The following is a 27,827-nucleotide window of genomic DNA, read 5'->3' on the forward strand; positions in this document are numbered from 1 at the left end:
GATTGAAGAAACTTCAGGAAATATGGTAGTTCGAGCAAGTGATGTGGACAAAAATTTCTTTACTCCGCGAGACTATCAGGTACCAATACTTCAAATTTTTGAATAAATTTAATAAACATTCTCCCTTTGTCAGTAGAAATTATGGTTTGTCTGATGGAAGCTGTTGTTCGGCTGATGTAAAATTAGTGGACAATATTTTCGGTTTAAAATACTGTGGTCTTTAGTTTATTGTGCATTCATACAGTTACTGGTAAATGAAATGTTACCAATTTTGCTTTAATAATCTCATTTTCCAATCTTCCAGTGAACGTATCGTTAACTTGGGCTCAAGTACTGGTAATAGATTTGTTGTTCAGATCACGAATTGTTGTAAATCAATACGAATCTAGTCAATTATTTTAATCAGCGATTTTAGTAATCGAGTTAATTCATTTAGTGTGGAAATCTTAATCAAATTTTCAAGGTTGAATTGCTGGATAAAGCATGTAAAAGAAACATTATTGTGCCCCTCGGGACAGGTTCAGGCAAAACTTTTATTGCTGTTTTACTAATCAAGGAGTATACAAGCAAACTTGTAATACCATGGAAGAGTGGTGGGAAGCGAGCTTTCTTCCTGGTTGATAAAGGTAAGTATTTTTATTCCCACTTTTAGATGTCTTGAGAAAACTTGCGTTTCTAGGAAATTTTACAAACATATGGTAGTTTTTATTTTAAAATCTGGAACGATGTTTAGTAGGTGCGATGTAGTTATTACACTAAGTAACTGTTTCCATTGGTTGATTAATTAAGTTAACTATTAATCGTAACTTACTAACAAAACTTTAAGAAATGTGCAAAACTATGTGATTTTTCAGTTTCGCTAGTTGGACAGCAAGCAGCACATATCGAACATCATACAACACTGAATGTGGGCAAAATGCATGGACATTTGAATCAGGATATCTGGTCAGAACCTGCCAAATTTGATGCATTCATTGCGTTACACGAAGTAAGTCCCTAGGGTTTTGTTCGAGATGTTTGGATGATGTTGTTGTAGGAATTGAAATTTTTAATGGCTATGAAAAATTTAAATTTAAGGAGCAAATGATGTTAATTGTAAAACACCGTTTCATTTTGAAAGACGCTTTAAAATCCTAGTCTTCCTAGGTTACGGTACTGACTGCTCAAATCTTTTTGGATTTACTTGATCATGGCTTCTTCAATATGTCGAATGCTGCTGTTATCATCTTCGATGAATGTCATCATGTATTAGGTAGCAAACACCCGTATAGATTAATCATGCATCGGTATGGACAACTCACTGAAGGTTCTTGTTAATCACTTTAAGAGTTTTAAGTCCAGTTTATTAATAAAAGTTTGGCTGTGGATACTCTTGGAGAGGGAACTAGTTGACTTGCTTCCCTCTTTTAAATAAACAGTAAGTCTAAAGTAAATTTGTATTTCTGTATTTGTATTTTCTGATGGCGGAAAAAAATCACAAGTAATTACTAATTCTCACGAGTTATCGAGTCAGTTCAGTCATAAGTATTCTTGGAGATTAAGATAAGTTTAGTCAATATTTTAACCCGGACTTTCTCAAATATTTTTTCAACTGAAATGGAAGAAGAATCAATAGTAAAGAATTGACGAACATAGAAGCTCTTTTTCTCACTCGCAACATGTATCAGCAACGCTGCCGTAAATATAACACTAAGTGGATAAATCCTTAACGTAGAGTCCGTTTACTTAGTATTATATTTACGTAGTTCGGTAATAAAGAACTGAAAATATGTTATATTACAGTGGATCGACCTCGAATTCTCGGTCTCACAGCATCTCTAATCAGCAGCAAAATACCACCGAATAGTTTAGAGCAGCTTTTGGAAAAATTGGAAAGGATCATGTATAGTTCTATTGAAACAGCAAGTGACCTGCTTTCTGTAGGTTATCATTTTCAACTCTTTTACGAAGTAAATTACTTTGTCGCAATCATTTTCAAATGCTGAAATACATTCTAATTTGAATAGGAATACACACGTTCAAATAGCTTTATCGATCATCATTAGCGATTACGTTATAAAACTTCCCGGAAATGTTATATAGTCAAAATACATTCAGATTTCTAAATATGGAGCCAAACCGAAAGAGTATGTTATCATGTGTCACGATTTCTTCTGTTGTTCATGTGAAATTAGCAAAAAAGTTGTCGATACTTTGGTAAATTTTTCAGTTTCTTTTTTATTCATTTTCATCATTAAACTATTTCATTGTTCCTTCACACTTCAAATAATTTATTTTTGCGATGATGATAGTTTTGCATGAGGTTTTATACTCTAGTAATTAAAAATGGATGGCTCGGTTGCAGTTAATAGTGTTTCTGTGTAGTTATTCTCAATCATCAATTTTCAAAAAATGAAAAAACTATCGCACTGGAAAATAAATGTTTACTTTGGAAAAATAGGGCTGTCTTAAAATTTATAATTTTTCGAGTATAGAACTTTTTAGGAAAATTTGCGTACATTTTGTTTGAAATGTACTGAATTCCACCCGGAATTTGACGTTGATCCAAGGAAACCCGTACTTGAAGCAGTTAATCGAACGAAGTCTGTTCTGGAACAACTGGGCCCATGGTGTGCATGGAAAGTTTGTCAGGTAAATTAATTCCTCCTATATCAAAGAAATAGTGTATGCTATAGACTGGAGATAATATAAATTCAAAAACTCCAATCCTTTTATTTTGCTATCTCATTAAAAGATTCTGCCAATATTTCATCTGATTGGGGTAAGATATATTGGATTAAAATCCTTGTCACTTTTTCAAATGAAGCAACGTTTCAATCACAACTATCATAAGCCGTTGTTTTTACAGCTCTTTCAACGACAACTGAAGAAACATTCAGGACAAGGTTTCTTGCCTGAAAAACAAGTCATCTTCCTACAAATGGCGTACACAACAATGCGTTTCACTAAACGTTTGCTGGATGCTAAAGTGGCTAGCGTACGGTGTTTTAACGACATGAAACCAATACTGCCGGACCGTTTATCAAGGCTGTTTGAAATTTTAAAGTTCTACAGCCCTTCGAATATGGAAAAGGTGGATCCAGATTTCACATTTTGTGGTATCGTTTTTGTGGAGCAACGTTACGTTGCATACGTGTTAAACGTAAGATTTTCATATCTCCGTATGTTGTTTTTCGTTGTGCACTATGGTTGTCTTTTATTACATAATTTCTTCGAAACTTCTTGTTTCAACATCAGTTTGTTATCATCAGTTTGTTTTTTAGACCCTGATAAGGGCAATATCACGGTGGGACAGTGATAAGTTTGGGTATCTGGTTTCGGATTTCATTATCGGATACAATAGCGCCAATATTAGTGCAGAAGAAACAATGGCATTGCATAAGAGGCAGGAACTGGTGAGCCAATTTTTCTTCGATTTATATAAAAGGTCATTGGTGAATTGATTCATGTTTTGGCTAGGAATACAACTAAAAGGCTTGTCTCGTTCTATAATTCTATAATCTATTTATATTTACTAAGATTAGAAATTATTTTGGTTAACTTAATTCAAGAAACGAACTAAATACGTCTTTTCTCGACGATTTGCTTAAATATTGTTCAGACAATCCATATTTCTATTTCGGCAGTTACTTTACATACGGTATGCTGTCCAAAAAACATCCTCTATTTGAGTGAAACCTCAAACTTTATTCGACAAACTATTTAAACTTTTTATGAACAAACGAACTTCAGGTTTTACGCAAATTTCGTCAGCGTCATTTGAATCTGTTAATTGCGACAAGTGTTTTGGAAGAAGGCGTCGATGTGAGGCAGTGTAATGTGGTTATCCGTTTCGATCGGCCTACTGATTACCGGGCTTATGTGCAGGTAGCAGTCATGCTTTGATCAATATTAATTCTTTTTATTTATCACAACAACCAATTTCTTTAATAGACAATGTAATACGTAAATATTCATATTCAATTGACTTCTAATTATTTATTAGTTCTAATTGTTACCTGTACGGAAGTTTTGGAATCTGAAATACTTCGTTTCAGGCAAAAGAAGATATGGTATCCTTTTCCATATTTTAAGATTTCAACTTTCGTCTTACTTAAGAATAATTTTACAGCTTAATTTTGGAAAAAAAATCAGACCTTTTTGCAGCGAGGTTTTATTCTTTTTTGATTTGTTCGCGAAAACTACATAGAGCTTTAATTCATTCTTTGAAAGTGATAAGCTAAAACTATTTTAGTTTTTTTGTCCGTTTAAATCATTTTTTTCAGTCAAAAGGAAGAGCACGAAAAGACGGTGCAAGTTATTTTCTACTAGTTGAGGAAAGAGATCGTGAACAGTGTTCCCGTGATTTGAAGGATTTCTTGCAAATCGAAAGAGTATACATTATTTCAGTGATAGTTTATTTCTCTGAGCAAAAGGCCCAAAAATTCACTTTATAATTCTTGATTAATTATTTATGAATATTTTCTCGAACTCCCAGAAATGCTCTATAATTCTCACAACCTAAGATTGAATTTTGCAAAAAAAACAAAGGAAAAATTGCTAATTTCTTCAAGATGCTACTGAAACGATATCAGAATGTGCATAATCCACCAGAACCAACGATTTCACCGAGTATAGAAGCAATGGATGATATCATTGCACCATACACTGTTGAAAGTACTGGAGCGCAAGTTACCCTGACTAGTGCTATAGGCCTTGTAAACAGGTTTCTTCTTTTATTCACTGCAAACATTTTTAAACTTCTTGATATCACGCTATTATCAGAGTCCTTTTTGGAAAGGATTTGTATTTTGAGCGGAGATTTGAAGTTCGATGTTATTTGCATGAGATTGAAATGGTTATGTGATTTTCTCTTATTCCTCATTTAAAGCATTTCATTTACAGGTATTGTGCCAAACTTCCCAGCGACATATTTACTCGTTTGGTTCCGCAAAATACGATTGTGCCAGAAACTGTAAATAATTTATCTGAAATTCGCTTATAATGACTAAGCTTTGTTAAGTAGTTATAAATGAAATTATTCTCATTTGCTAGCGACTAGAGTGGAAAATAACAGTGAATAGTGTGATATGCATACTTAGCCCAAAATTTGTTCGTAAAGTTATTCTTTCAAAGATTTCTTAATAAACAGATGCTGATCTTGTTGCGATACTGAGGTCCTCGTTGAGTTACAACTGTATTTTTCTCGTAGTAGAAAGCTTCCACAACAGTTGATCATTTGCTGCTACCTTGAAGTTACTTAGCGATAAAATTTAGGTAGGTGATCATGTGATGTACCGAGCAGAATTGTTGTTACCTATTAATTCACCGATCAAGGAAACCATTAAATTAAAGAAACCGTTGGGAAGCAAAAAGCTTGCACAAATGGCTGTTGCTTTGGAAGTAAGTTACAGTCAGTACTAAACGTTTTATCTACATTTTCCATTTCACCCTTCTTTTTTCTTTTATATTTCCTATTTTCCAGTCATTTTATAAGTAAATATCTTTGTCCAGTTAGCTTTTATGTCATGTGTGACGGAAAAACTAATGCGAATATCCTATTCAAATTTCTATTACTTTTGCACACCGAAAACTCACATATTATGTAAATCACAGGGAGGTTGATACCAGAGATCTCGCTGAACTGAGTATCCGAATTAGCAAAATGTGTTTTACTAGGTCCTTTAGTATCTCTTTTGCTTCTACGCATGTTTCAAAGCAGTATTGATTGATAAATATACGATCGAGGGCTTTATTGTATTACGGGAAAAGCGCATTAGTTTTTATCGTTATTTTCTCTTTTCAAGAAAGTTTTAGGCATGTAGAAGATTGCATAAACGAAAAGAGCTGAATGATTACCTACTGCCGGTTGGTAAAGATACTATTATGCTAACAGCTCTTGATGAAGATCCGGATGAATTCATCCCAAATATGAATTACAAAGTTGGATCAGCTCGAAGGAGACAATTATATGATAAGAGAGTGAGTAATTTCAGATATTTTGTTTCTTGCTGTTTTGAATCCTTTCTGGTTAAGAGTACTAAATTAAGGGTTGTGGGTCTCAAATGCTGCAGGAATACTATTACATGACACTGAACACGCATATCTATGTACTAATTTATCTCAGGTTTTTATCCTTTTATTGAATCCATCGTCACTGGAAAAAGACACCTTAAAAATTCAGATTTATTTCACATTACTATGGCTTATATGCATTTGCCTTAATTCCTTGCGAGGGATCCATTTTGTTTCAATTTTTTTCAGATGGCAAAGGCATTGCACAATGCAATTCCACATGTTGATGAAGAATGCTACATCTATGTTATGGAAATGGATCTCGTCAAAGCAGTAACTGGTGCTGCGAATCCAAAAAACCGCCGAATTATAAACCCATTGGATACTGAATTCTGCTTTGGATTCCTTTCCAATAAAAAGATACCAAAAGTAGGACAAGATCTTGGGTACCTGAGCGGGTTTATAATTATCTGATCTTTATTTTTCGTGTAGCGACTTTCTATTCACTAATTTCTTCTGCCTGTTTTATCTATCCGATAACCTGAAATTGGTGGGACTGAGAGTAACTGACATGACTTTTCAATTTTCAGTGAGAGAAATTAGTCTCAGGATGACAAGGTCATTAAACTTATAGTGACTTAATTTTTTTGAAATGAGTCTGAAGCAGCAAAAAAGTGATAAGAGTGAGCGTTCTGAAGTGTACTTCATCATTTTCTTTTTCATCTTTCTATTTCAAAAATTTATTGTATTCCAAATTTCACTTCTTTTTAAGGTACCATCGTTCCCGTTATTTCTGCGTCAAGGTCGTATGCAGGCGAATATTTTTCCCGTCAAATCACGTCTTCTTGTTGATGCTCAGATGTTGGAGCTTCTTAAGGCATTCCATCATTATTTGTTCGATAATGTTCTCCGACTGGTGAAAGGAGGCCTAGTTTTTGTTCCTGACAAGGCACCAGTCAATGTTTTGGTGGTCCCACTTCGACGTGGTAAATTTTTTTTCCATCCTTTGCTGCACGTTCTATAAATACCCTTTTCAAGTATCGGAGCAGCACGGAAGATATCAAAAAAGGGATTAAGCGAATTCATCAATAAATGAAAAAAAGGATGGAATGAATTCGTCTAGAAGAATAGATGTCCTCTACTGATATATTGAAAAACGGGTTCCTTCAGTTTTTTCCGCAGTTTGACGTCTTCGTCAAAAATTATCGACAAAGGAGATTTTTTTTTGGATTATGGGATGCTATATTGTGTACAAATGTTTAAGATTATGGGATACTATATTCTGTACAAATGTTTAATAAATCGAAAAATGCAATCATTTCATATTCTTGAATCTCAGAACGAAACAATAAAACCAATGAAGTGGATTTCAAGCTAGATTACGCATATGTACGAAATGTTGTTTCATCGATTGATGAATTGCCGCGAATTCCAACGGAAGTTGAAAGACGAGCTTTCAAGTTCGATGCAGCTAATTTTCAGGATGCCGTTGTTATGCCGTGGTATCGGGACCGAGATCATCCATCATTTTACTACGTTGCTGAGGTAAGAATCAGGTTTCACGGTTCTAGCGACTTTGGCATTTACACCGCTATACTAATTCCACTCATACTTGAGAGTATCACAAATTCTTATGAGTTAGATGTAGTCTGAGTTATTCGATTGTTCCGTGCCAGAACGAAAGACTCTCAGTCTGAGAAATCATTAGTCTATTGACTTCCGCGATTTTCAGATAATCGATGCTAAACCATCGTCCAAGTTTCCGGATGACAAGTTTGCAACATTTAATGACTATTTCATTCAGAAATATGGCATCGTTATTTATGACCAGGAGCAACCACTTCTTGATGTTGATTATACTTCTAGGTATAGCTCTTAACAACAGGTATATAAATGAGTTCCAACATTTCTTAGTTCGCAGGAAACGGGATGCGGGTTGTGAGAAAAGACTGGAATCCCAAATAAGGAACTTAGATAAACTATTAAAAATTCGCCTTAGAAAACAAAAGAAGTTTTTCAAATACTGTTGTTATTTTGTGCCAATTAAAAAGAAAACTCTTGATGCTACTGAAAACTTTGTTCAATTTAATTTAACATTACATTTATAGTCGCTTAAACCTTCTAATGCCTCGACACTGGTCACGCTCAAGAAATCGGACTACCGAAGAAAGAGGCTCAGAAAGTGGCGGGATGTCACAAGGACAAATTTTGGTACCTGAACTTGTTGATGTACATCCGATTGCTGCTTCTTTATGGAATGTTATTGCAGCCCTTCCAACGCTTCTTTATCGGTAAGCATATCTTTTTGTCGTAGAAGTTTGCAGATTTCGGTGGATGCGATAAAGGAGCTCAAAAATTTTTTGTAAATTGTATGAGAATACGATTGTTTTTTTTAATTCTGATATTCATTTCAGTTTGTGTTGACTTTATCGATAGTTTCAGAATCAATAGTCTGTTATTAGCGGACGAGCTGCGTGAGTTGATAATGCGTGAAGCGTTTTCTAATCCTGACTATAGAACTTCTGACGACGTATATTGGATGCCACTGGATTATCCAACGCCTATGGATGACCTGGAGATGAAACCAGTGCAAAGGATTTGTGATCTAAAAAAACAGTGCATTTTTCTTTCTTTTTATGCATTCTAATAGAACTGTGAGAAGCAACGTTAGTACATGTGGCAAAGAGTACTGGACGATGGCCTAACCTTTCATTTTCTCTTCCGTTTTCATTGTAAAGTGTACTGTTGTCGCATTACTATTCATTATTTGTTTTAATAACTATTTCATCAGCGAACAATGTATTTCCTTAAAATCTTGTTTTGTTTTTATAGAGTGGAAGAGAAAAGTCTAGAAAATAACGACGCAAAGGACTCTGGCTCTGGAATGGTAAAGTTTGTTTGTTCTTGTTTTACTTTTTCTCAAATTTATTGATGTATGCTTAATATAGCCTATTAGCCATGTTAACTATCATTATTGGATAATGTGTAGTTTGGTAGGTAACGATTTTTATTTCATTTTTCAATGTGCTATGAAACACACTTTTTGGATCTGTAGTGACGACTAACGTAAAAGGATTTTAAAAAAAATGGGCCAAAATGATTCAGTTATTGACTATATGCGCCATTATTTAGTTACATAATCTGTTTTTACTCAATTCATATTTATTCATGAAAAACAAAAATGTGTTTAACAAAATATACAAAAATACGTTCTTTGTTATACAAAAATATGTTTTATAACGGAGATTAGTTTTATTTATCATCCATTATAAAAATTTTGGAAGAACCTTTTAAAACTTCACATGTCTTTCTATGTCGCTTTCGATTATATTTAAGTCTTACTTGGAAGCTGCATTTTCTTTGTTCTCATTTTTATTCATAATAGAGTGTTGAGATCTTTCTCAAACGGTTCACTTATTGAAAGAATTTAGAATTTTAGTTGGACTCTTTTCTAGGCTGATTTCGAAATTGGCGTCTGGGATCCTGAGCTTGCGAAGGGATTAGAAGGTTTTTGTCCGAATAGAGGAAGACGTGATGAAATTAGAGGATTCGAAGATATTGACGTAAGCTAACCAGGAATTTTATTTTAAAAAAAGCATGAAATCCTTCGCTTGTTCGGACTGTTGTAAAGTAATATGAAATTTAAAAAATATGGAAAGTAATATGAAATCTGGTATGATTCACTTTCCTTATTTGAGAATTTGAAATTTATGTTGTTTCCCTATGTGCTAATAACGCACTATTTCTTTGAATGAAAAGAGCGTGTAAACACCCTAAATTCTCAAAATCAATGGTATTCCTCCAAATTAAGCTAGTGTTTGCTTCATGATTTTTTGCAGTGATCCGTTTCAAGTTTGTAAAATTATTTTTTTTATATTCGTGCGTGCTGCCAAGATTAGTTGGCTTCATTTCAAGTTCAAATGGATTCTTGTAAAGCATTTGTAAAATGGTTCTCTTTTATCAGAATAAAGTAATCAGCAATAAAAGTAGGAGCTTTCTTTCAGGGAGATGCATTGGGTCTTATGGTGAATGGTTCCACCCTACGACAACATGGTGACATGTCAGATGATGACGATGAAGATGCCATTGTGCTATTCGATTTCATAAACAGTGTCCATGAACGCCTCGGAAGTAGATTTTGTTCTCGAGATAAGAAATATTTGAGCCGGAATAACTTTTTGAATTTTTACATTCTTTGGAGCCTAACGATACTTTTTAGATTAATGTGGGATGAAGTGGGAAATTTCCTTGCAATCAATCAAGTTAGAAACTGTTAACTGTGTGGTCTACTCAAACAAATTAATACATTTCTTTATGTAAAACAACCTGCCTAACTCGATAGTTTTTATTAATAAAAGCTATTTCATGGATTTTCCTAGTAGTTTATTTCAAATTGCTCTTAAATGTTATTGAAGAAAGTGGCGATATATTTGCTCCACGAGAGAACATCACATCATCTGGCTGGGATGATCTGATTGTTATAGAAGAGTCAGCACCCAATGGAATTAATATGCCATTGGTATACTTTTTTCCTTATAAAAAGATCTTTTCAAGTAATAGGTTATATGGAAGATATGCATAGGTTATATGCAAAAACATGCATCTGCAGCAGAAGCTAACAAAAAGAGTGTCAAATAGATCTTGGATAACAAAGAAATAGCAAGTCGTTTTGTTATAGTAGGTAATGTTATACAGAAGGTAGTGAAACTGAAGCTTACCCTAAACCGTTTTGGAGTTGGAACGGAAAATGAATGGATAGTTTTTCAATTAATTTTTTTTACGAGACTTCAGTAAGTTGGGAAATTCATGCTTTAAATAAAAGTATGAATTTCTTGAGGTTGAGAATTTACAATAGAAATGACTGGTGATTATTAGGATGTTGACAAAACTACTAGGCTATAGTTGTCGTTTATCATATGATAACGATGGTTTGTAGTTCGATGAAAACGGACTGCCTCATCGTCATAACAGTTCTACATGATCCAATTTTTCTTTTTCCAGTCTGTGAATAGTGGAGATTCCCAGATCGATAGTCGAGGCTTAATGGCCGATTTGTCGCGGATGAGTTGGCTTCTGAACATGCCCACTGCATTACCTCTAGCCGCAGTTGACACAACAAACCAAGGCAGTGTTGATGTAAAAAAGGAAATTATGAAAAATGGGAAGAAGCAACACCATCCTTCGATTGCTAGAAAGGTTTAGAAATTGTTTATACAAGATCATGGAGTTTTTCGTCCAGTAGAATCCAAGCTAAAATCAGTATGTATGCATCTCTTTGAACTGAAAAAAGTTTCTGCACGGAAAATATCTGTAGTTTCCATCTGTGTTTTTGTGACGAAGACAAAGAAATCTTATCTAAGGGTGATTTGTATAGCTTGTCAAATGTGTGTTGAAATGGAAACGATGATCAAGGATTTTGAATAGGAGAGAATATCTCGATAGTTTATTTTACTTAGGAATCTTTCATTGTTGTTGGTACTTCGTATTCAAGTTTATAAACTATTTTTAACTCTTAGCCTGCTCAGTTATACCTCGATTCGTTGGAAAGATTGGAAGATTCAGATCGAGGTTCATTAAAATCAAATCGTCAAGAAGAATGTATTGATTTAATCGAATTTTGTGATGAGATAGACGAAATCGTGTCTAGCGGTAAATTATATAGCTTGTCAAAAATAATTTCTGAAGAAACAATCATGTTGTAAAATGTCAAATAATTATTATTAGCAGCAAGTGCAGTGAAACTTTAAAGGTTTGATTCATTAAAATAATAATTGGTTTGTATCGGTGCTATATTATCGAATGCATCGAATAATAAATAGTCCACGATCTCTATACATTAAGAAATAAAAGGAATAAAATAGTGAAAGAAAAATTAGGAAGTGGTCCAAGTACATAGTGTCACATGTTCTGAATTATTCAACTTATTCCAAATTTTATATCGCAGAATAATTCTTTTCACTTTATGTTTCTGATCATCTTGAGTGCTTTTAGAGTACGATAGTACACTACCTTTTGATTTGCGATATTTCAAAGGATGTTTACTGGATACCGATGTTGAATTAAATACTGTTGAAATGCTTTCGCCCACGAAAATATCATTGCATCAAGACGGAAAATTGATGGTAAATTTTAATTATTAAAAAATCTGCATTACGACTTTTTTCCTGTATGATACATAGAAGATAGTCGAGACTGCATAGTATTTGTAGACTAGCTAGGCTGCAACAGTGTATAAGAGCTAAAAAATCATTTATTTTTTTTAAAGGAAAATCGAAATTATCGAACTTCTGTGGAATGATGGGGGACTGTAATCCTTACTGTCAACTTTTCATGCGATTTAACTGATTACTAATTATTTTCGATTTTTTTTTATAATATGTAATTTCTTTATGCTTTTCAGGATGAAGAGATGGTAAGATCATCAAGCGATTTAGAATTATTTTTGCAAATGTCGCACAATAGTGATGTTGCAAAATTGGCTTGTTCAACGGCAAATGCGTATGAAGTTAATAGAAAGGTTTTTTCAAGTTATTTAAAAAAAATCAAAGAGCTTCAAATAACCTACAACGTCAAACTAGTCTTGACTGCAACGTATCAAAAGTCATGTATTAAGGTATTTATAGTTTCGTTCCAGCTTAATGTGCGACCCACTTCTTTGTATCCATAGAACAGTCTTGCAATGCTCTTGTTGACACAAAAACCTAAATCCAAGTGTTCTTTTTTACACCTCTTGGTTGGTGAATCATGGTCTAGGTAGTCCGTAGTAGTTAATCGTATCGCTTCCTTTGAGAACGAGAATAACAGGGGTACTGTGGAATAAAGCAGAAATGCTTTCTTAGGTAGGAGGAAAATGATTTGCTATCATTTGTCTGATTTTTTCTTTTTTTTTTTCAATTATACCCAAGTAATAGCGCAAATACCCTTTGCTGTAAAAGTATGGAGTGATTCTAGTGAAGACTAGACTGCAATTTAATCTTTTTTCTTCAGATATTGCGTTATACACTGTTTTAATAAGTCGGCCGCAAATTTGCCTTTACTGCTGTTCATTGCTTTAAGATCCATTTTGGTGAAATTATCTTTTAAGCAAGAAATAAGTGCTCCAGTCCTCGACTGGATGACATTTTCGTTCGAGGAGGATACCTTCAATGATCATCCAGACGGTGTCTCTCCATGTACCCTGCTGCAGGTATCTTGATTAGCTGGTATCCAGAATAATATGTTTGTTGTTTATCGCCAGAGTTTTTGTCCGAAAATTTTTGTTTGTACTTACAGCAGAAGCAAGCTGTTATTTTATAAGAATGAATTATATGAATATATGGATCGTTTTTAATGAGATTTCATGTGGTGGTTGTTTGAAATACTTCTTGGAAAGGTAACTGACGGATCTTAGGAGATTACTGACGCTCTTTGGTTGTTGAATGGAAGGACCGAGGGGAATAATTCTGATAACCCTGATGAAATAACTGTCTTATATGTTGAAATATCATTTGTCAAACCTCTGTTTTACTTAACTTTCTCATCTTGTATAGAATCGCCGCTACAAAGACTACTTTCCTGTCAAACTAATGGATGGTTGATTTAACCTGTTTTAATCATGACAGAGGTGATTCTCGTTTGCGTTTTTTAGTTGATTTGTAATTACATTCTTTTAGGCGCTAACACTGTCGAATGCATCGGATGGTATCAACTTGGAGCGTCTCGAAACTGTTGGTGATTCCTTCTTGAAATATGCCGTAACTGATTACTTGTTTCACACCAACCCAGAGCAACATGAGGGAAAACTTAGCTTTGCGAGAAGCAAGGAGGTTATTTACTAATTCCATTGATTTTGTAAATTAATGCTTTTCCTCAAAATTACATTTTGCCTGGCTTAATAATATCCCGAGGCGTTGGCAAGATTTTTTTGATCTCACAATTTATTATTTATACATATTTAGTTCGCTGGAAATCTGCAGTAGGCATTTTTCATTTTGTTTTCTTACACTTAGTTGAAATGTTTATCTATGCTCTGAATACCTTACTCCAAAGACGAATTAGATTCACTGTTGCTCAAAAGCTGGTATTATTACCATTCTATACCGGTTTCACTTCTACAGGTATCAAATTGTAATTTATATCGTTTGGGAAGGAAGCACAATCTTCCCTCTTTAATCATTGGTTCAAAATTTGATCCAAATGATGGATGGTTACCTCCATGGTGAGTTCTTATTTTTATATTCCCTCTTTGCTTTTTTTTCGTAACTAGAAATAATCAAAAACTGTATGCTGTTTCTCCTGTTTGCTGTGCAAATTGAGATCTTTCAACTGTTAACAGTTTTGTGTTTTGTATCGAATCCATTTTTTCTGTATTTGTAATGAGGAACTTTTACTCGACTTTTTCTTGTGTGTGATTACCTTTTCCTTTACAATCATCCATCTCTTCTATTTTTTTGTCCGTATTCGACTCAAGTCATAGTTTTGCTTTTTTGAAACAAAAAATTCGTTGAAATTCAGTTACGCACCAACATCAGACTTCAAAGCACCGAATACACTAGATGCAGAAGAACGTGACAAGTTCATCGAAAATGTTCTTGAAGGGAAAACAGTCGAAAGACAGGAACCGGTGTGGCTTTATCATCAGTAATCTTCCTGTCTATGGTACCAAGACAAGGAATGGGGGATTCGTTTTTTTTTTTTATTCCCGCAATAAACTTCTTTTCCACATTCACTATTTTTTTGATCGCCATATTTTCTTTACCATCCAAAATGACCAATTTCATGATTTCTTCCAGTTAAAAAAAAGCTTAGGTCGCTATTTGTGTACAACCAAATTTCAATAGCCATATGAGGTGGTGTGTATGAATGATAACTTGGTTCTGTCAAGATTGGGGTTTCAGGTGAGAGTACCTACAGGTTGGGATGAAGCTGACAGAAATAGTCAAGTTCGACGCATTGCTGATGGTATCGAGACTATCGAATTTCCAAAAGTGAGCATTCAAAACGGTGGTTGAACAACTAAAATTTTTATATTTTTGCATTAATTTTGGCACATGTTCCATGGATTATGGATACACGAGATGTGGATGGATAAGGACTCTGGAGAGAACATTAGGATGTCGATGTCGTTATTCCTTTAAACTCTTTGAGTCATTTTAACATTTTTGTGAACAAGTCGCTTCACGTCTTATATTTTTTTATGTCTTTGTCTATCCTATACAGTCAATTGTACTTTAGAATATGATAACAAGTTGGGATGGTGAAGAGATTACGCCTTTGCCGTATAATCTATTGACACAGCAAAGTTTGGGTGACAAATCAATTGCTGATGCAGTGGAATCTTTAATTGGTGCTCATCTTTTGGAACTAGGTCCCACAGCAACGTTAAGATTCATGAAATGGCTAGGATTAAAAGTACTTACAGAGCCAGTGCAAGTGGAACCACCGCTATTGCGGTTCATTGACACAACTGAACAGGTAATCGGCATGCTATTTTTTGCTGAGATAAAAGAGTTTATTTTGTTTAATTGTACTCCTACCTGATGAAATAAGTGTGCTGTATGCTATTTTTAATGAGAGTTTTGCATTTTGTTCCTTTTACGGTCATGCAGTTGATTTACAGTTTCGCCAAGCAGTTTGTTTTATTCTTTTACGATTAATATCTGATTTTTAGAACTTTCCCTTCAGTTATCAGTATCTTCTTTGTTTTTTTCTGCTTTATTCAGAGGTATAAGAAGTCATGTTTTTGAAAAATTTATTTCTGCAAAGAAGTTTTTGAATGAATATATGTCTGATTGTTAATCCAGTTACTTTCAGCCAGACAAATCGCTGAGAAAGTTAAATGATCTATGGGTACAATTTCAATTTTCAAAACTGGAAGATTTTATCGGCTATCGTTTCAATGACCGGGCATATCTATTACAAGCATTTACGCATGCTTCTTATTACAAAAACAGAATAACGGGCTGCTATCAGGTACTTTTATTAATTGGTTAAGTTACGAAATTTTGCTGTAGTAAGTCTTTCACTGTCATTGTTGCAATTATTACGGCTTCTTCCATACATCGGTTTGAAATGAGATCAATCCTCCAATCACTTAATTTTTACCTAAGAATTAGGCAGTCTATTAAATATTCGTCTATTAATATTCCTCTGTAAAAATTCGTCTGTTGTAGCGTTTAGAATTTCTTGGTGATGCCGTCCTGGACTATGTTATCACACGGTTCCTCTTCCAACATTCATCACATTACAGTCCGGGTGTTCTCACAGACCTTCGTTCTGCACTTGTCAACAATACTATTTTTGCATCGTTAGCCATCAAGCATAACTTCCATAAGGTACTTCTGCTTCATTATTTATGTTTAGATTTGTTAAAAAAATGCCCTATTTATATCCCATGAGTTTCCAAGATAGCTCAGCATAGTCGTTTCCAAGATAGCCTAGCATAATTCTGGATGTTTTTATTGCATAAAAACATGTGAAATGAAAAACATTTCTGAATAAAAAACATAAAAGACATTTTTTACCTGAAAAGATTGTTAAGTAGGTAGCATCAAATTCTAACTGCAGCAATTTTGCACTTTTATTGTTTAAGCATTTTATCGCGATGTGCCCTAGGCTGCACCATATGATCGAGAAATTTGTTTGTCTATGCACGGAAAAAAATCTTTCGAGTGCAAATTTCAATGAAGAGGTATTTTTCCTTCAACAACTTGAAGCAAATTTTGCTTTTCTTGTACTATAACAAATGATTCTAAGTTGAATGCAGCTCTAATTAACATGGGGAGCACATAATAAGTCACAAAGTTTATGTGCTTTCAAGATGGGTAGACCACGTCGAAAAATTAAAAACCCAATTAAATTTTTAAAATTTATAGATGTATATGGTGACAACCGAAGAAGAAATTGATGAGGGTGAGGAAGAAGATATTGAAGTTCCAAAAGCAATGGGTGATATTTTCGAGTCGGTAGCTGGAGCCATCTATTTGGTAATTCAAACATTCTCTGCTTTTATTTATGACTGCTTAATTTCATATACTTACAATTGCTAAATCTAATAAAATTTTTGTTTTTCTAAAAAGATTTTGTGAAATCTCATTTTTATATAGCACCGTTTTTCATAACTGCAAATTTCAGGATAGTGGACGAAGCTTAGACATTGTGTGGAGGGTCTTTTATAACCTAATGAAGGAAACCATAGACGAATGCTGTAGTAATCCACCACGTTCACCGATTCGTGAACTGCTTGAAATGGAACCTGAACGGGCTCGGTTTTCGTATGTTTTTTTTCTCTTTTGTTCTGGCAGATTTTAAATTCCAGTCGTTTACATGACCATCTTTGATTTTCAAGTTTTTTAATCCGAACTAGCATATTTCAAAGCGTAAATAAGTTCATAAATAGATCTAACACTTCAGAACTTGATTTAAAAGTGTACACGAATAAGTTTAGAATATAGGTTAGAAATTTTTCATTCAGATTTTTCTTTAGTCAGGTGGTTTAAAATTAGTTGAGTTTTAGAAAACTTCAAGACAATGTTGCTTTTCAAAAATTCTTATAATTTACGTGAGGAATCAGGGATTTAAATTTAAACTGATTTGGACTCATTTTCTTGGGAAAATTAGTTGTCGTTGGTACTGGAGTAGTACAGCACAAAAAATGTGGAAAATAGTTCGTATACGTGTTGCTAATTAAATATTACTTTCCTATATTTGTTGGTAAAAGTAATTCTATTGCAGGAAGCTGGAGAGGATATTGGAAACGGGGAAAGTACGTGTAACAGTTGATATCCAGGGCAAATGTCGTTTCACTGGAATGGGTAGGAGCTATCGGATAGCTAAATGTACGGCAGCCAAACGAGCTCTACGCTATTTGCGGAGTTTAAAGAAAGAAAAAGAACGAGCGGCTGGAAAACAATAGTTTTATTCCTTAAAGTTTTGAAACTTTAGAATATTTGTAATATAATGAGGTACCTTCATGAACTGGAAACCTAGTATCCGAAAACTGTGAGATGTGGGTTTTAAGTTTTAAGAAATTAAGCTGAAAGTAATATATCTATGATTCATATTTCACGAGATGAGATTTACGGAGTATATCCGAAGCATTGTTGATTAAAGATAATTTTTACTGAAAACGATTAGTTCTAATTTGAAAGCATCGTGTGAAACAAGAAAGAATCTAATTTGCACCATTAAACTTCAATTTTTGAAAGCTATGCATGTTTTTTCATTTTCCTGTATTTCATAACTATCTCGTATATTAGGTTTCCAGTTCATAAATTTCAGTAATTCGGATTAATTTGACCCATTTTAATTAAAACACTTGAATTTTATGATTTTCTTACATCCATTATTTTTATGCTTTTTGGTTCTGGATTTGAAGCAGTGCTCAAATTTATCTAAACTGATAAAGTTCGTTAGTAGTTACTGTCGTAAATTTCTTATTTTAATTTTTGCGATTAGGATCAGTCTTATGAGATCCACTTTAGATGTTATGGCTGTTCTTTTAGATAAACAAGGGCTAAGTAATGTGCGAATCCACGAAGTTATTTTGTAGCAAGTCGCAAACTTTGTCTAAATTTTTAGATTTATATTTTCATCTGTCCAAATATCCATGATCTCCTGCATTGTACTGTAGAAATTGGGTAGATGTTCTTGTTATTATCTACCGTTAATTCAAACAAATTTTTTGGATGCGTTCAGGCTCTTTTTAGATTTGTAGTAATTAAATTACAAAGTTGAATCCACGCATGTGGGTTTTTATAACGTACAAAAATTGTATAGTTTTATATAGCTTTTGGCTCCAGAAATATGCCATTGAAGTCTGTTCGTGTTATTTTAGTGAGTGTTTATAACTTCTTGAATAGTTCAAGTCACTTTTAATAATAGTTTCGAGATGGATCAAAAGTTAAGTCTCCCACCACTTCCCTCAATAACGATCCGTTAGCGAGGTTCTTCGGACTAAGTTGCGAAGCTTGAGTAAAGGGCTGAGTATGAAGTCATAGCAGAGTTAGCATTAGTAGGTACTGATGTAGCGAAAGGATTTTCTTTGAGTTGATTGTAGGCACAGTCCAACAGCGATAATAAAGGTTCGATGGAGAAATGTTTACTTAGACGTTATAAGCCGGTTAAGCGAATATTACGAGAATTTTTGGGAGATAATTGTTTTTCTTGTTGAAAGTTGTTTTATTCGATTGAAATTGTAGCCCAGAATCAATAGTACAGTTTATTGAGCGATAAAATCGGCTTTGGGAACAAATGCCGATAGATATCTAGATAGATAATTAGATCCTTACTCATTGATCCTTATATATTGGAGTTTACAATATTAAGGCAAATGATCAAGTTGTAAAACATTTAAAAACAATTTGTAAAGTCTTTGGTGCGCAAATGTTTAATTAATTAGGAATCCTTAAAAGCAGGACGCTAATTAACTAAAAAGCACATTAATTAATTTAAAAATACAAGACGTTTGCAACATTTGGAGGAATTGCGGATCCCATAATAAACGGATCTGCCTGTTTAATTCAATGAGTTAAACAAAAGATTTATTACTGGAAATGTAAATTTCTACTGTGCTCTCATCTTGATTTAATAAATCGATTATCTGACAATTTTATTTTATTTGTCCAAGATATTTCTATAACACAAAAGTGCTCTGAAGATTTGCTGTGTTTCTACATTGTAAAAATATTTCGTGTTTTCACGACAACTGGAAGGATGCTTGGAAGTCTTTAGGTAAAGTTGTAGGTGTTAATAATGAATATAAGATTTATTGTATAAAGAATAAGCTATAGCTATTCGGTAATTTATTTTTTGAACGTTCATTTTATATGCAGTTGATAAATATATTGATGAAAAGTACACAGTTTGAAGAGTATTTTCGCTTACTGAATTTTGTTGATACATGGGTCAGTTGTAAGTTTTCAATTGCAAACACTTATATGTTCATCAGGATAGATCATTGAGCGCAAATGCATTAAAATTCCTTGCTTATTTCCATTGTCTAACTTATGAATTTGAAATGGGAGAAAAGAGATAGAAAGTGTGGAAGCAGAGCATTCGACCAAAACTTATAGTACAAAATATGATGAAAGATCAAAACATGAATAAACAGTAAATGACATGTTTTGTTGAAGCCAATAAGGGGTTCTGAATAAATGCAGTATCATAACTAAACCAGTCCCGAGCATAATTTGTCTGGTATGATTTCAGCAAATTCCATTCTATTGCAAGATTTCTTCAGTTTTGTTCGGAAAGCGCGGGGATGTGGGACATCGTTCATAACTGAATGTTCAGAGTTTGTAATCATATAAATGGAAAGTGCCGAACTACACACCACTCACCGTTTTAACACTATCTTTCATTGGAATTTTTCAATTTTCCGATTCCAATAAATGCAGTGAGAGTTATGGCTTAGAAGTTCTTTTGATATGTAATACAATCAACTGATACGTTTGAAAGGTGAAAGATGAAAGCACAAGGACTGAACTCTTGTTCTGCAAAGTCTTGGGTCAAACATGAACCGATCATATAGACCAGAACCAATAACTCCACAGCGTGAGCCATTGCTAAATTATTCCGAAAAATAATTTAAGTAAAGTTTTACCATAAAAATTGGATGAAGTGGGAAAGAAATTGATCGTCCAGCCAAGTAATAGATTCTTTCAAAATAATCAATTAGGCAGGTTCTATTAATTAGACAAAAACTCCGGGATAGTACTTTCGGTTAATTCTCCTAAGAAAAACGTGGTTAACAAAAACTGTACTTCTTATAGGAGATATTGACCAAGGGTATTTTTGAATGTACACTGAATCATGAATATAACCAAGGGTATTTTTGAATGTACACTGAATCATGAATATAACGAATATAACTGAATATAAAAAATTGAATTGCAAAGCATTTATAGCTTAATAACTATGCAAAAAAGCGTTTCTGTGCACCTCCATCACATTTCGTTCGACCTAAAATCATAATGTTCTCCGATTTTTTACGCATCAACGATTGCGCTATAAGCGGATCCGTAACTTCATTCATATACAATCACTGAAATGATTAATCTAATCTGCGCAATGAAGAATTCGTGCTAAGACTGATGAAGAAGCATTGATGAGACCATATCAGGTGTGCGAATGAATGAAATCGCAAACATGTCATCTTCACCACTGACTCTAAGATGTGTAAATGTCAGTCTACCGGTGTGCTTCTTGTTTATCATCAAACATTATTACCATCCCTCGCATGAAGTGTGATGAGATGCATAGTAATTGACAAGCATCATCCCAGCAACAAATTATTAAAGCTATCTTTCAGATTGGGAAATAATCATCGGGATATCCCATTAATGAAGAGGGCATTAACCTTGCACAAAGAGAATTGCATTTTTGGTAGCGTATTACTCGAACTTTTGAAGAATGACGCTAAACAATCAGAACGAAAACGAACATCTTCCCTCTTTTATTTGAAATTAATAATCCTTTTTATTTGCGATTCGTTTCCTCTGACACTTATGCGAACCGCAGTAACAATTACAGAACTTATTATTTAGTCATGCAGATTTGTTGCACTCATTACAAGCAGCTAAGCCAAGCCAGCTGAACTGACTGAGTCTTCTCAAAATTTTTGAAGCAAAAACTGCTATTCAATTATTATTGCGCTTATATTTTATGAGAATTTGCAATTTAGTTTTCTTCGACAACTAATTGGATAAAGGAAGGTAAGAAGGATTCTTTTCAACGGTTTACATCAGTTTACTTTGGATTTCAACTACAACATGCGGGTCATACGAAATATTGTAGTACAAACAATGCCATAAACCTCGGAAGAGGGTAATTCTTTTTCTTCGGAAATGTTCATTACATGAAATTTAGCGACCAGCAGCAAAAAAAAAATTTTCAGGAAAGAAGAAATTCATTCTGTAGCATGCCCAATATATAGTACGTGTCATGATTTCAAGATCGTAAAGATACGGAACTCATTGCAAAGAATGTTACTGGTTTCATAGTACATGATAAATGTCTGCATCAGGTGTGATGGTCATAGTCACAGAAGAATGAGAATATTTATGATGTGAAAGTTTAGCCTATTTATATATACATATGAACAATCTGTATATCAAACAAACACTGTAACTTCTTTCCGCTCAGATTTACGCTGTTTACGAGTTGCGTCAATCTGCTGCAAATTCAGCAATCATTAGAAAAAGAGGATTTTTCAGAAAAGTTCCTTCTCCGAAATCATAACAAAAATTAGGTTTCCAGGTAGAATCTCGGTGCTCAAGAAAAGAGCTAAAATACGTTTTCTAAAATCTTATCTTTTAATAACCAAGCATTATAATCGAAGTCACAAAAGCAACTGGCATCTCATCACACAACAGGAATAGCAATTGTGTGACAGGATTAAAATATGCAAGAGGCAATTCTACAAGAAGCGGAAAAAAGTCACGTGTGTTAAATAGCTAAGATCACGCAGTATTACTCACAGCCTAACCAGAATAAACGTAAACGTTTAAAGGACTGGTATGTTTCTTTCAGCGACGGGAACGTAACTAGTCCCCTCAGGAAATATGATGTTAGATCATGGGTTGCCTGGTTTTTAATTCACTTATATGGAAAAAAAAAGATGAAAAAAAATACCTCGATGAAATTTTTTGGGAAGTGCGCTTTTTCTCGATTTATACACACGATACAAAAGGCTTTTGCGTAGAAAACACCACAATCCTAAAAAAAGCATAATTAACCAAAAAGGAAATGAATCATTAACATTGAGCAACTTCCACTAACAAATAAAACGTAATCCTCCAAAAAATATTTATTTCAAAAAATATTTATTTCGAAAGTTTTTGATTCTGAACCTTTAAAAACCAGGAAAACTTCTTATTCCTCCTTCATTTCCATATATTTGAAAAGGAATAATAATCAAGAATTTTATAGGCATGAAAATTTCTTTGCAGCCAAGATGATCTTTTGGTCCATAGCTTTTTCTTTAACAAAAACGTGTATTAATATTTGGAATTTTTTGAGTTCAATTAATTCAGCTTCTCAGTTTGGATTTTAACGTTCAAACTGCATGTCATTATGCAACCATTAAAAAAACCTTCTTCGGCTACGATCTTTTACCGCAGTAAAACCAAACATTTATCTACCTCACCAATGCAGACAGGCTGTCCACATATGCTGCAAATCGCTCCCAAAACGAGTATATCCAAAATGCTTGCAGTCTTGCTCCCGGAAGTCTTACTGCAAGTGTTAGCCTTTGTCCGAGTTAGCCGTCTTTCATTCACAGTATTTCGATTTCGGAATGGATCCAACATGTAGTACATTTCATCCTTGTACCGGTAATTATGTCTATAAGAGAATGCTTCCCAAAGTTATCTTCGAAATAAAAAAAATCCGAACCTCACTTGGAAATTAACTTGAAACCTTCTCACCATTCATACACATTCAAACGAATCACAAATCAAGACAATACTGATGCTTTGTCATCAAAGCACATCTGCTTTCAAAGTGTAACCCGTTGGTTTCATGTATGAATCATGGTCCATCTCTAACGCTCCCTTTGTTTTGTTTTTTTTAATAAGAAACGAGGAAAAGAAACGGTTCCTAGATTTCACGACAAACTCGCTTCATTCGGAGAAAAGTGAACGAGATACGAGTTTTTCAAAGGTCTAATTAAATGATTTAATCTTATGAGACAAGACACATATGTCCTCTGAAACCCAATGACAAATAAACAAAGGATATATAGCTTGATTTCGACCGAATGAATAAACTTTTCAGCACTATGTCGCAAAACTGAATAAGATCATCCAGGATAGAGAAAGGAAAAGAAAGCCAACAACTAACGTTCGACCCGAAACTTCCACCAAACCATAACGGCAGTTCTCGGTGAGACCGCACAAAAAGCATGTGAATTTTACCAAATTCCCATCTTCATCGTCCTTCAGGCCGCAATGGTTCGAGCTGAAAAAGAGTAAGTAAACAGATTGTCTGCAATGATATCAGCGAATACAGACAATGCTGGTGTGACAAGCGACCTGGAGCCACCTCCAAAAGCAATCTTGTCTAGCGGAGAGTCAGTCCACAGAGACAATCTTGAAGCCACTTTCATTATCTCTATGCCAGTATGATCGGACAAAATCAAGTTTAATCAAAATTAAATGCCGAAGAAAAACTCACCCATCACCGTATGACGACTCTCCTCTAGCACAATTCATCCTAATAATGAAATTCGTTTGAAACAGCCATGACACACAGGGGCCGCATTTAATCCCTTACAGGTTTGATTTTTTTTGCGGGGTGCTGGCGAAGTACATTAAAGTTTTTGAGTCCGCTGAGGCTTGTCTTGCCATGGAAAAGAAAAGATACGATATAGGTGTGGTGTACCGATCGATAGACCTCTAGACAGAATCATCGTCCGGTCAGAATAGCTTGAAAGTTGTGATATAGTTTGGTGTGCATAAGTTAATTGCAATTGTAGTGCAAAGGAATGAGTTCATCGCACAGTGTGCAAGTAAATTCTACGCCTAATTTCATATTTTTCAGAAGATGGAACAATGCAAATGTTATAATCAACAGTAGTGAGAAGTCATTATGAGCGACTTCTTTCAAATACCTTTTAAAAATTTCGTTTGACTACACAAATTTTGGCATGTTTCCTGTACAAATAAACGATGATTTAGGTTAGCTGCTATGCTTCTGATGACGATTTCTTTTTCCAAACTTTGAAGGAACTCATAATTTAATAGTTTTTTTGCTAATATCGAAGTTAATATTCGATTAATACCGAATTTCAGTCTTTTATGTCTTAAGAGTTAACTTACTCAGAAAGTAGATGTGTGTTTTTTTTCCATTTTCAATCAGATAATGAAGTGTGGGTTTTGCTAATACACAGTTGTAAAGTGTGTAAATAGTAAGACAGCTATAAAATGTTTATTTAATATTTTTTAATGCTTTTTCTTGTTTAATCTTCGGAAAAACCCTTTAGAGCAAATGAAATGCATATTGTAATCTGCAGTGGTAAAGCCATGATGACTGTTTTCATTTAAATATCTTTCAAAATTTCATTTGATTATACAAATTTTGGCATGTTTGTTGTATAAACAAACACAGATGGCGTTAGCATTAGCAGCAGTTTCATCCTGCAGGTGTTAACGAAGGAGCGCTTCATTAAAGAAAGTGTACTGCTGTGCTAGGACTTTTCTGGAGCAGGTTCTCGAATTCAAATGGTATCCTCCTTTTGGTGGTTGAACATTTCAGGTGAATTACAACCACCACCTCAGCGAAATTTCCCAAAGTCAGCTTTAGTGTATACACTGAACGAAACATTGCATGATGCTGCTGCTTTGGCGTACTTTATTCAGTTTATGGAAGGAATTGGTAACAAGTTCTTCATTCAATGAATATCAGTAGTGTATGAAAGATTTTGGTTTGAAACACTGTTTGATGAATGATCTTCCAGTTTGCTGCCACTTTTATTTTTGGGAACTCATTGTAAGTAAGAGCTGGTTTAATAACACCTGGATAAAGGCTGATCAGAACGGAAAACTAAGGATGAAAAGGTAATTTCTCTTGTTGTTTCTTACTTTTCAACACTCATTTATATTCATATTATTCATAACTTTTAGGTCAACTTAATTTAATCAAATTCTGGCTGCATGCTGAAAGTTGTCGGTGTTCGGCACTTACGGTGAAAAAGAATGACGTAACTTTGATCGCAAGTATTTTTTTCTTTCTTTATCAAAATGTATATTCACGTACTATGCAACTTCTCTTTATTCTCACTGAAAAATTTCTTTATTCAGTTTATAACAGCTTTTCAGTTGATTAACTATGGCGTTACAATTAAATACCCCATTTCAGTGATCAAAAATGATGCGATTCGTATTTATTTGAAATATATAAGCGAAGATGCATCCTGTTCAATCAATATCACTGATCATTTGCGGAAAGTGGTATTGGGTAAATTATTCATTGTTGGATAGTTACTGACCATAGTGGCTTCGATCACTGCATATTGAAGAATGATATGATTTGAGGCACTAAGGCTTATTTTCTATCCCAGATACTGGAATATTTTTTTTGTAGTGATAATGATGGAGAGGCAAAAAAGAAATCTGAAACGATTGGCCATCGTAAGACAATTGAATAAATAACTGTTTTTGTGCCAGTTGTGATTCTTAATTCATAATTCGACTGTTATTCTCGTCGTAGTTACCGTTGTCATGATGACAATTATGATTATGGTATTTGTAATGTTGTCGGATTATTGAGAGCAGGAGCATTTATTAATTTCACTGAAGTTTTTGCAAAATTTTTTCAAGATTTCTTTATCTGAGGCTTTTTTTTGCAGAACGAATAAATGCTAAAAATGGGTCTTTCGATCCTTGTTGCTTTTCTGAGGCACAAAGCTTTGTTTTTAACGTCATGGAAAGTCGGTTTGTATTGGTTTTCATTTAAATTTAAGAATTTTTGTCTGTTTTTACTAATTTTCTTCATAATCTTTCCTCATGCATTTTAGTTATTTTTTTAAAATCCTTTTTAAAAAACAGTCAATATATCATAGCCGTTTTTCCCATGTCCCTTCGAAGGAAAAAGGCTCCTGAAGTTTATACAAAAGTCCTTTCAATAATAAATAATCCTTCACTGCCCAGCTTGAAAATCTGTAATATCTGAAAATTAAAGTGTTGAAATACTGGAAATTTCTACAATTTATGATATTCTTTGGTCTCATTTGCCAACATGTTTTGTCAATCCGAACTGGTTCTGCAGGTACTTCAAAGAGTTTGAAAGTAGTACGTATTACGCTAAACACCGCATAGACGTTATCAGCAGTGGAGCACTTACAATAAAGGATATTATGCTATGTCAACCACTTCTATGCGCATTTGTCGAGGTAGGTGTACTTTCCATTAAATTTCGGTTTTGTTTTATGCTTATTTTGGATTTTTGCGATCAATTAAGAAATAATTCTTTTTTTTCGGAGCTGAGTGGATTTAGCAGTTTAAAACCTATATGTATTTAATTTGCAACGGTTGATTGCGTAAAGTAGTGTATGTCTATAAATTAACTGATATTTATATAAACAAAAAAGATGTAAATACCAAAATTAAATTATATGATGTAAGTACCAAAAAGATACTGCTGTTAGCACGCCTCTTGCGGCAGTTCACTTCGTTTTTTAAATTCAGTAATATCCTTTTTTATATTGTTTTCCTTAGATTTGTATCTGTCGTATACTGTTCTTGTCATCATCACGCTCTTGTCAGATTACTTTGAGAAATTCACAATGATAAAGTGTTGGGTTGTATAGTTTTCTAATTTATGGTTTCAATTTTTTAATCTGTTTTAATATTTCGGAACTTTTATTAGACTTTCTTTGAAAATCTGGATAAGTGTTGAGAATTTGGTATGATTTCAGTATATGGAAAATGAAGACGGTGGGAAATTAGTAGAATTTATTATTTCCGCTGAGAGCTTTGCTAAACAGTTACCGTTAACGCAAAGTAATGAACAAGCAGTTGAAGATGCTATGATTATCTATAACAGGTTTGCCACCTCAAATATTTGCACGATGAGTGACGATTATGTCCAAAAGTTGTGAAAATGTTGTAATTCGCATTATACTGAAGAGAAGTTTGCAAGTTAAAACTCTACTCGAGATTTCTATCTGGTAAACATCTATTGCTCATTTAATACATCATGTCTCCCACTTCATATCTTTCATTGTAAATCTTTTACAGCAGCCCACAAAATGCATTAAAAGATGGGAAATTTTAACAGAAACTTTGAGCATATATATATATATATATATATATATATATATATATATATATATATATATATATATATATATATAT

General features: G+C 33.8%; 3 protein-coding genes across 4 annotated transcripts in view; 2 read left to right on the top strand and 1 right to left on the bottom strand.

Moving 5' to 3' along the window:
• Positions 1-4: 4 nt before the first annotated feature.
• Positions 5-17,967, top strand: LOAG_02227 (hypothetical protein). Its single transcript, XM_003137765.2, has 41 exons — positions 5-79; positions 464-626; positions 855-988; positions 1,147-1,306; positions 1,783-1,919; positions 2,098-2,196; positions 2,485-2,631; positions 2,849-3,142; positions 3,264-3,395; positions 3,733-3,867; positions 4,266-4,373; positions 4,554-4,705; positions 4,885-4,954; positions 5,257-5,382; positions 5,797-5,961; positions 6,244-6,423; positions 6,767-6,980; positions 7,334-7,539; positions 7,727-7,860; positions 8,103-8,285; positions 8,437-8,610; positions 8,827-8,881; positions 9,450-9,557; positions 9,999-10,125; positions 10,410-10,513; positions 10,996-11,190; positions 11,511-11,643; positions 11,986-12,116; positions 12,395-12,511; positions 13,079-13,180; positions 13,647-13,799; positions 14,091-14,191; positions 14,488-14,596; positions 14,871-14,960; positions 15,208-15,447; positions 15,787-15,945; positions 16,146-16,307; positions 16,565-16,663; positions 16,848-16,958; positions 17,107-17,246; positions 17,707-17,967. Exons 1-41 carry the CDS (start codon positions 23-25, stop codon positions 17,885-17,887), a joined length of 5,787 nt encoding a protein of 1,928 aa, XP_003137813.1. The 5' UTR covers positions 5-22; the 3' UTR covers positions 17,888-17,967.
• A 4,009-nt stretch (positions 17,968-21,976) lies between these two features.
• On the bottom strand, positions 21,977-24,215 carry LOAG_02228 (hypothetical protein). The gene is made up of 5 exons (XM_003137766.2): positions 24,148-24,215; positions 23,815-23,931; positions 23,115-23,316; positions 22,606-22,689; positions 21,977-22,147 (listed from the first exon to the last, which is right to left on the bottom strand). The coding sequence occupies exons 1-5, from the start codon at positions 24,183-24,185 to the stop codon at positions 22,085-22,087; spliced, it is 504 nt and encodes a 167-aa protein (XP_003137814.1). The 5' UTR covers positions 24,186-24,215; the 3' UTR covers positions 21,977-22,084.
• A 348-nt stretch (positions 24,216-24,563) lies between these two features.
• Positions 24,564-27,827, top strand: part of LOAG_17290 — a gene marked incomplete at its 3' end in the record, with an annotated part of 6,349 nt that continues 3,085 nt past the window's right edge. Inside the window, exons 1-7 of one of the 2 annotated variants that reach the window (XM_020449950.1) lie at positions 24,564-24,650; positions 25,228-25,347; positions 25,596-25,688; positions 25,831-25,929; positions 26,321-26,405; positions 26,740-26,863; positions 27,389-27,516. In XM_020449950.1, coding sequence (XP_020306446.1) covers positions 24,620-24,650; positions 25,228-25,347; positions 25,596-25,688; positions 25,831-25,929; positions 26,321-26,405; positions 26,740-26,863; positions 27,389-27,516 — 680 coding nt within the window. In that variant the 5' untranslated portion in view covers positions 24,564-24,619. Of the gene's footprint in view, positions 24,651-25,227; positions 25,348-25,422; positions 25,530-25,595; positions 25,689-25,830; positions 25,930-26,320; positions 26,406-26,739; positions 26,864-27,388; positions 27,517-27,827 lie in introns of those variants that run through there. The other variant, XM_020449951.1, reaches the window with a different exon arrangement.

Source organism: Loa loa, assembly GCF_000183805.2.
Source record: "Loa loa unplaced genomic scaffold supercont3.58, whole genome shotgun sequence".
Classification (NCBI taxonomy): Eukaryota; Metazoa; Nematoda; class Chromadorea; order Rhabditida; family Onchocercidae; genus Loa; species Loa loa.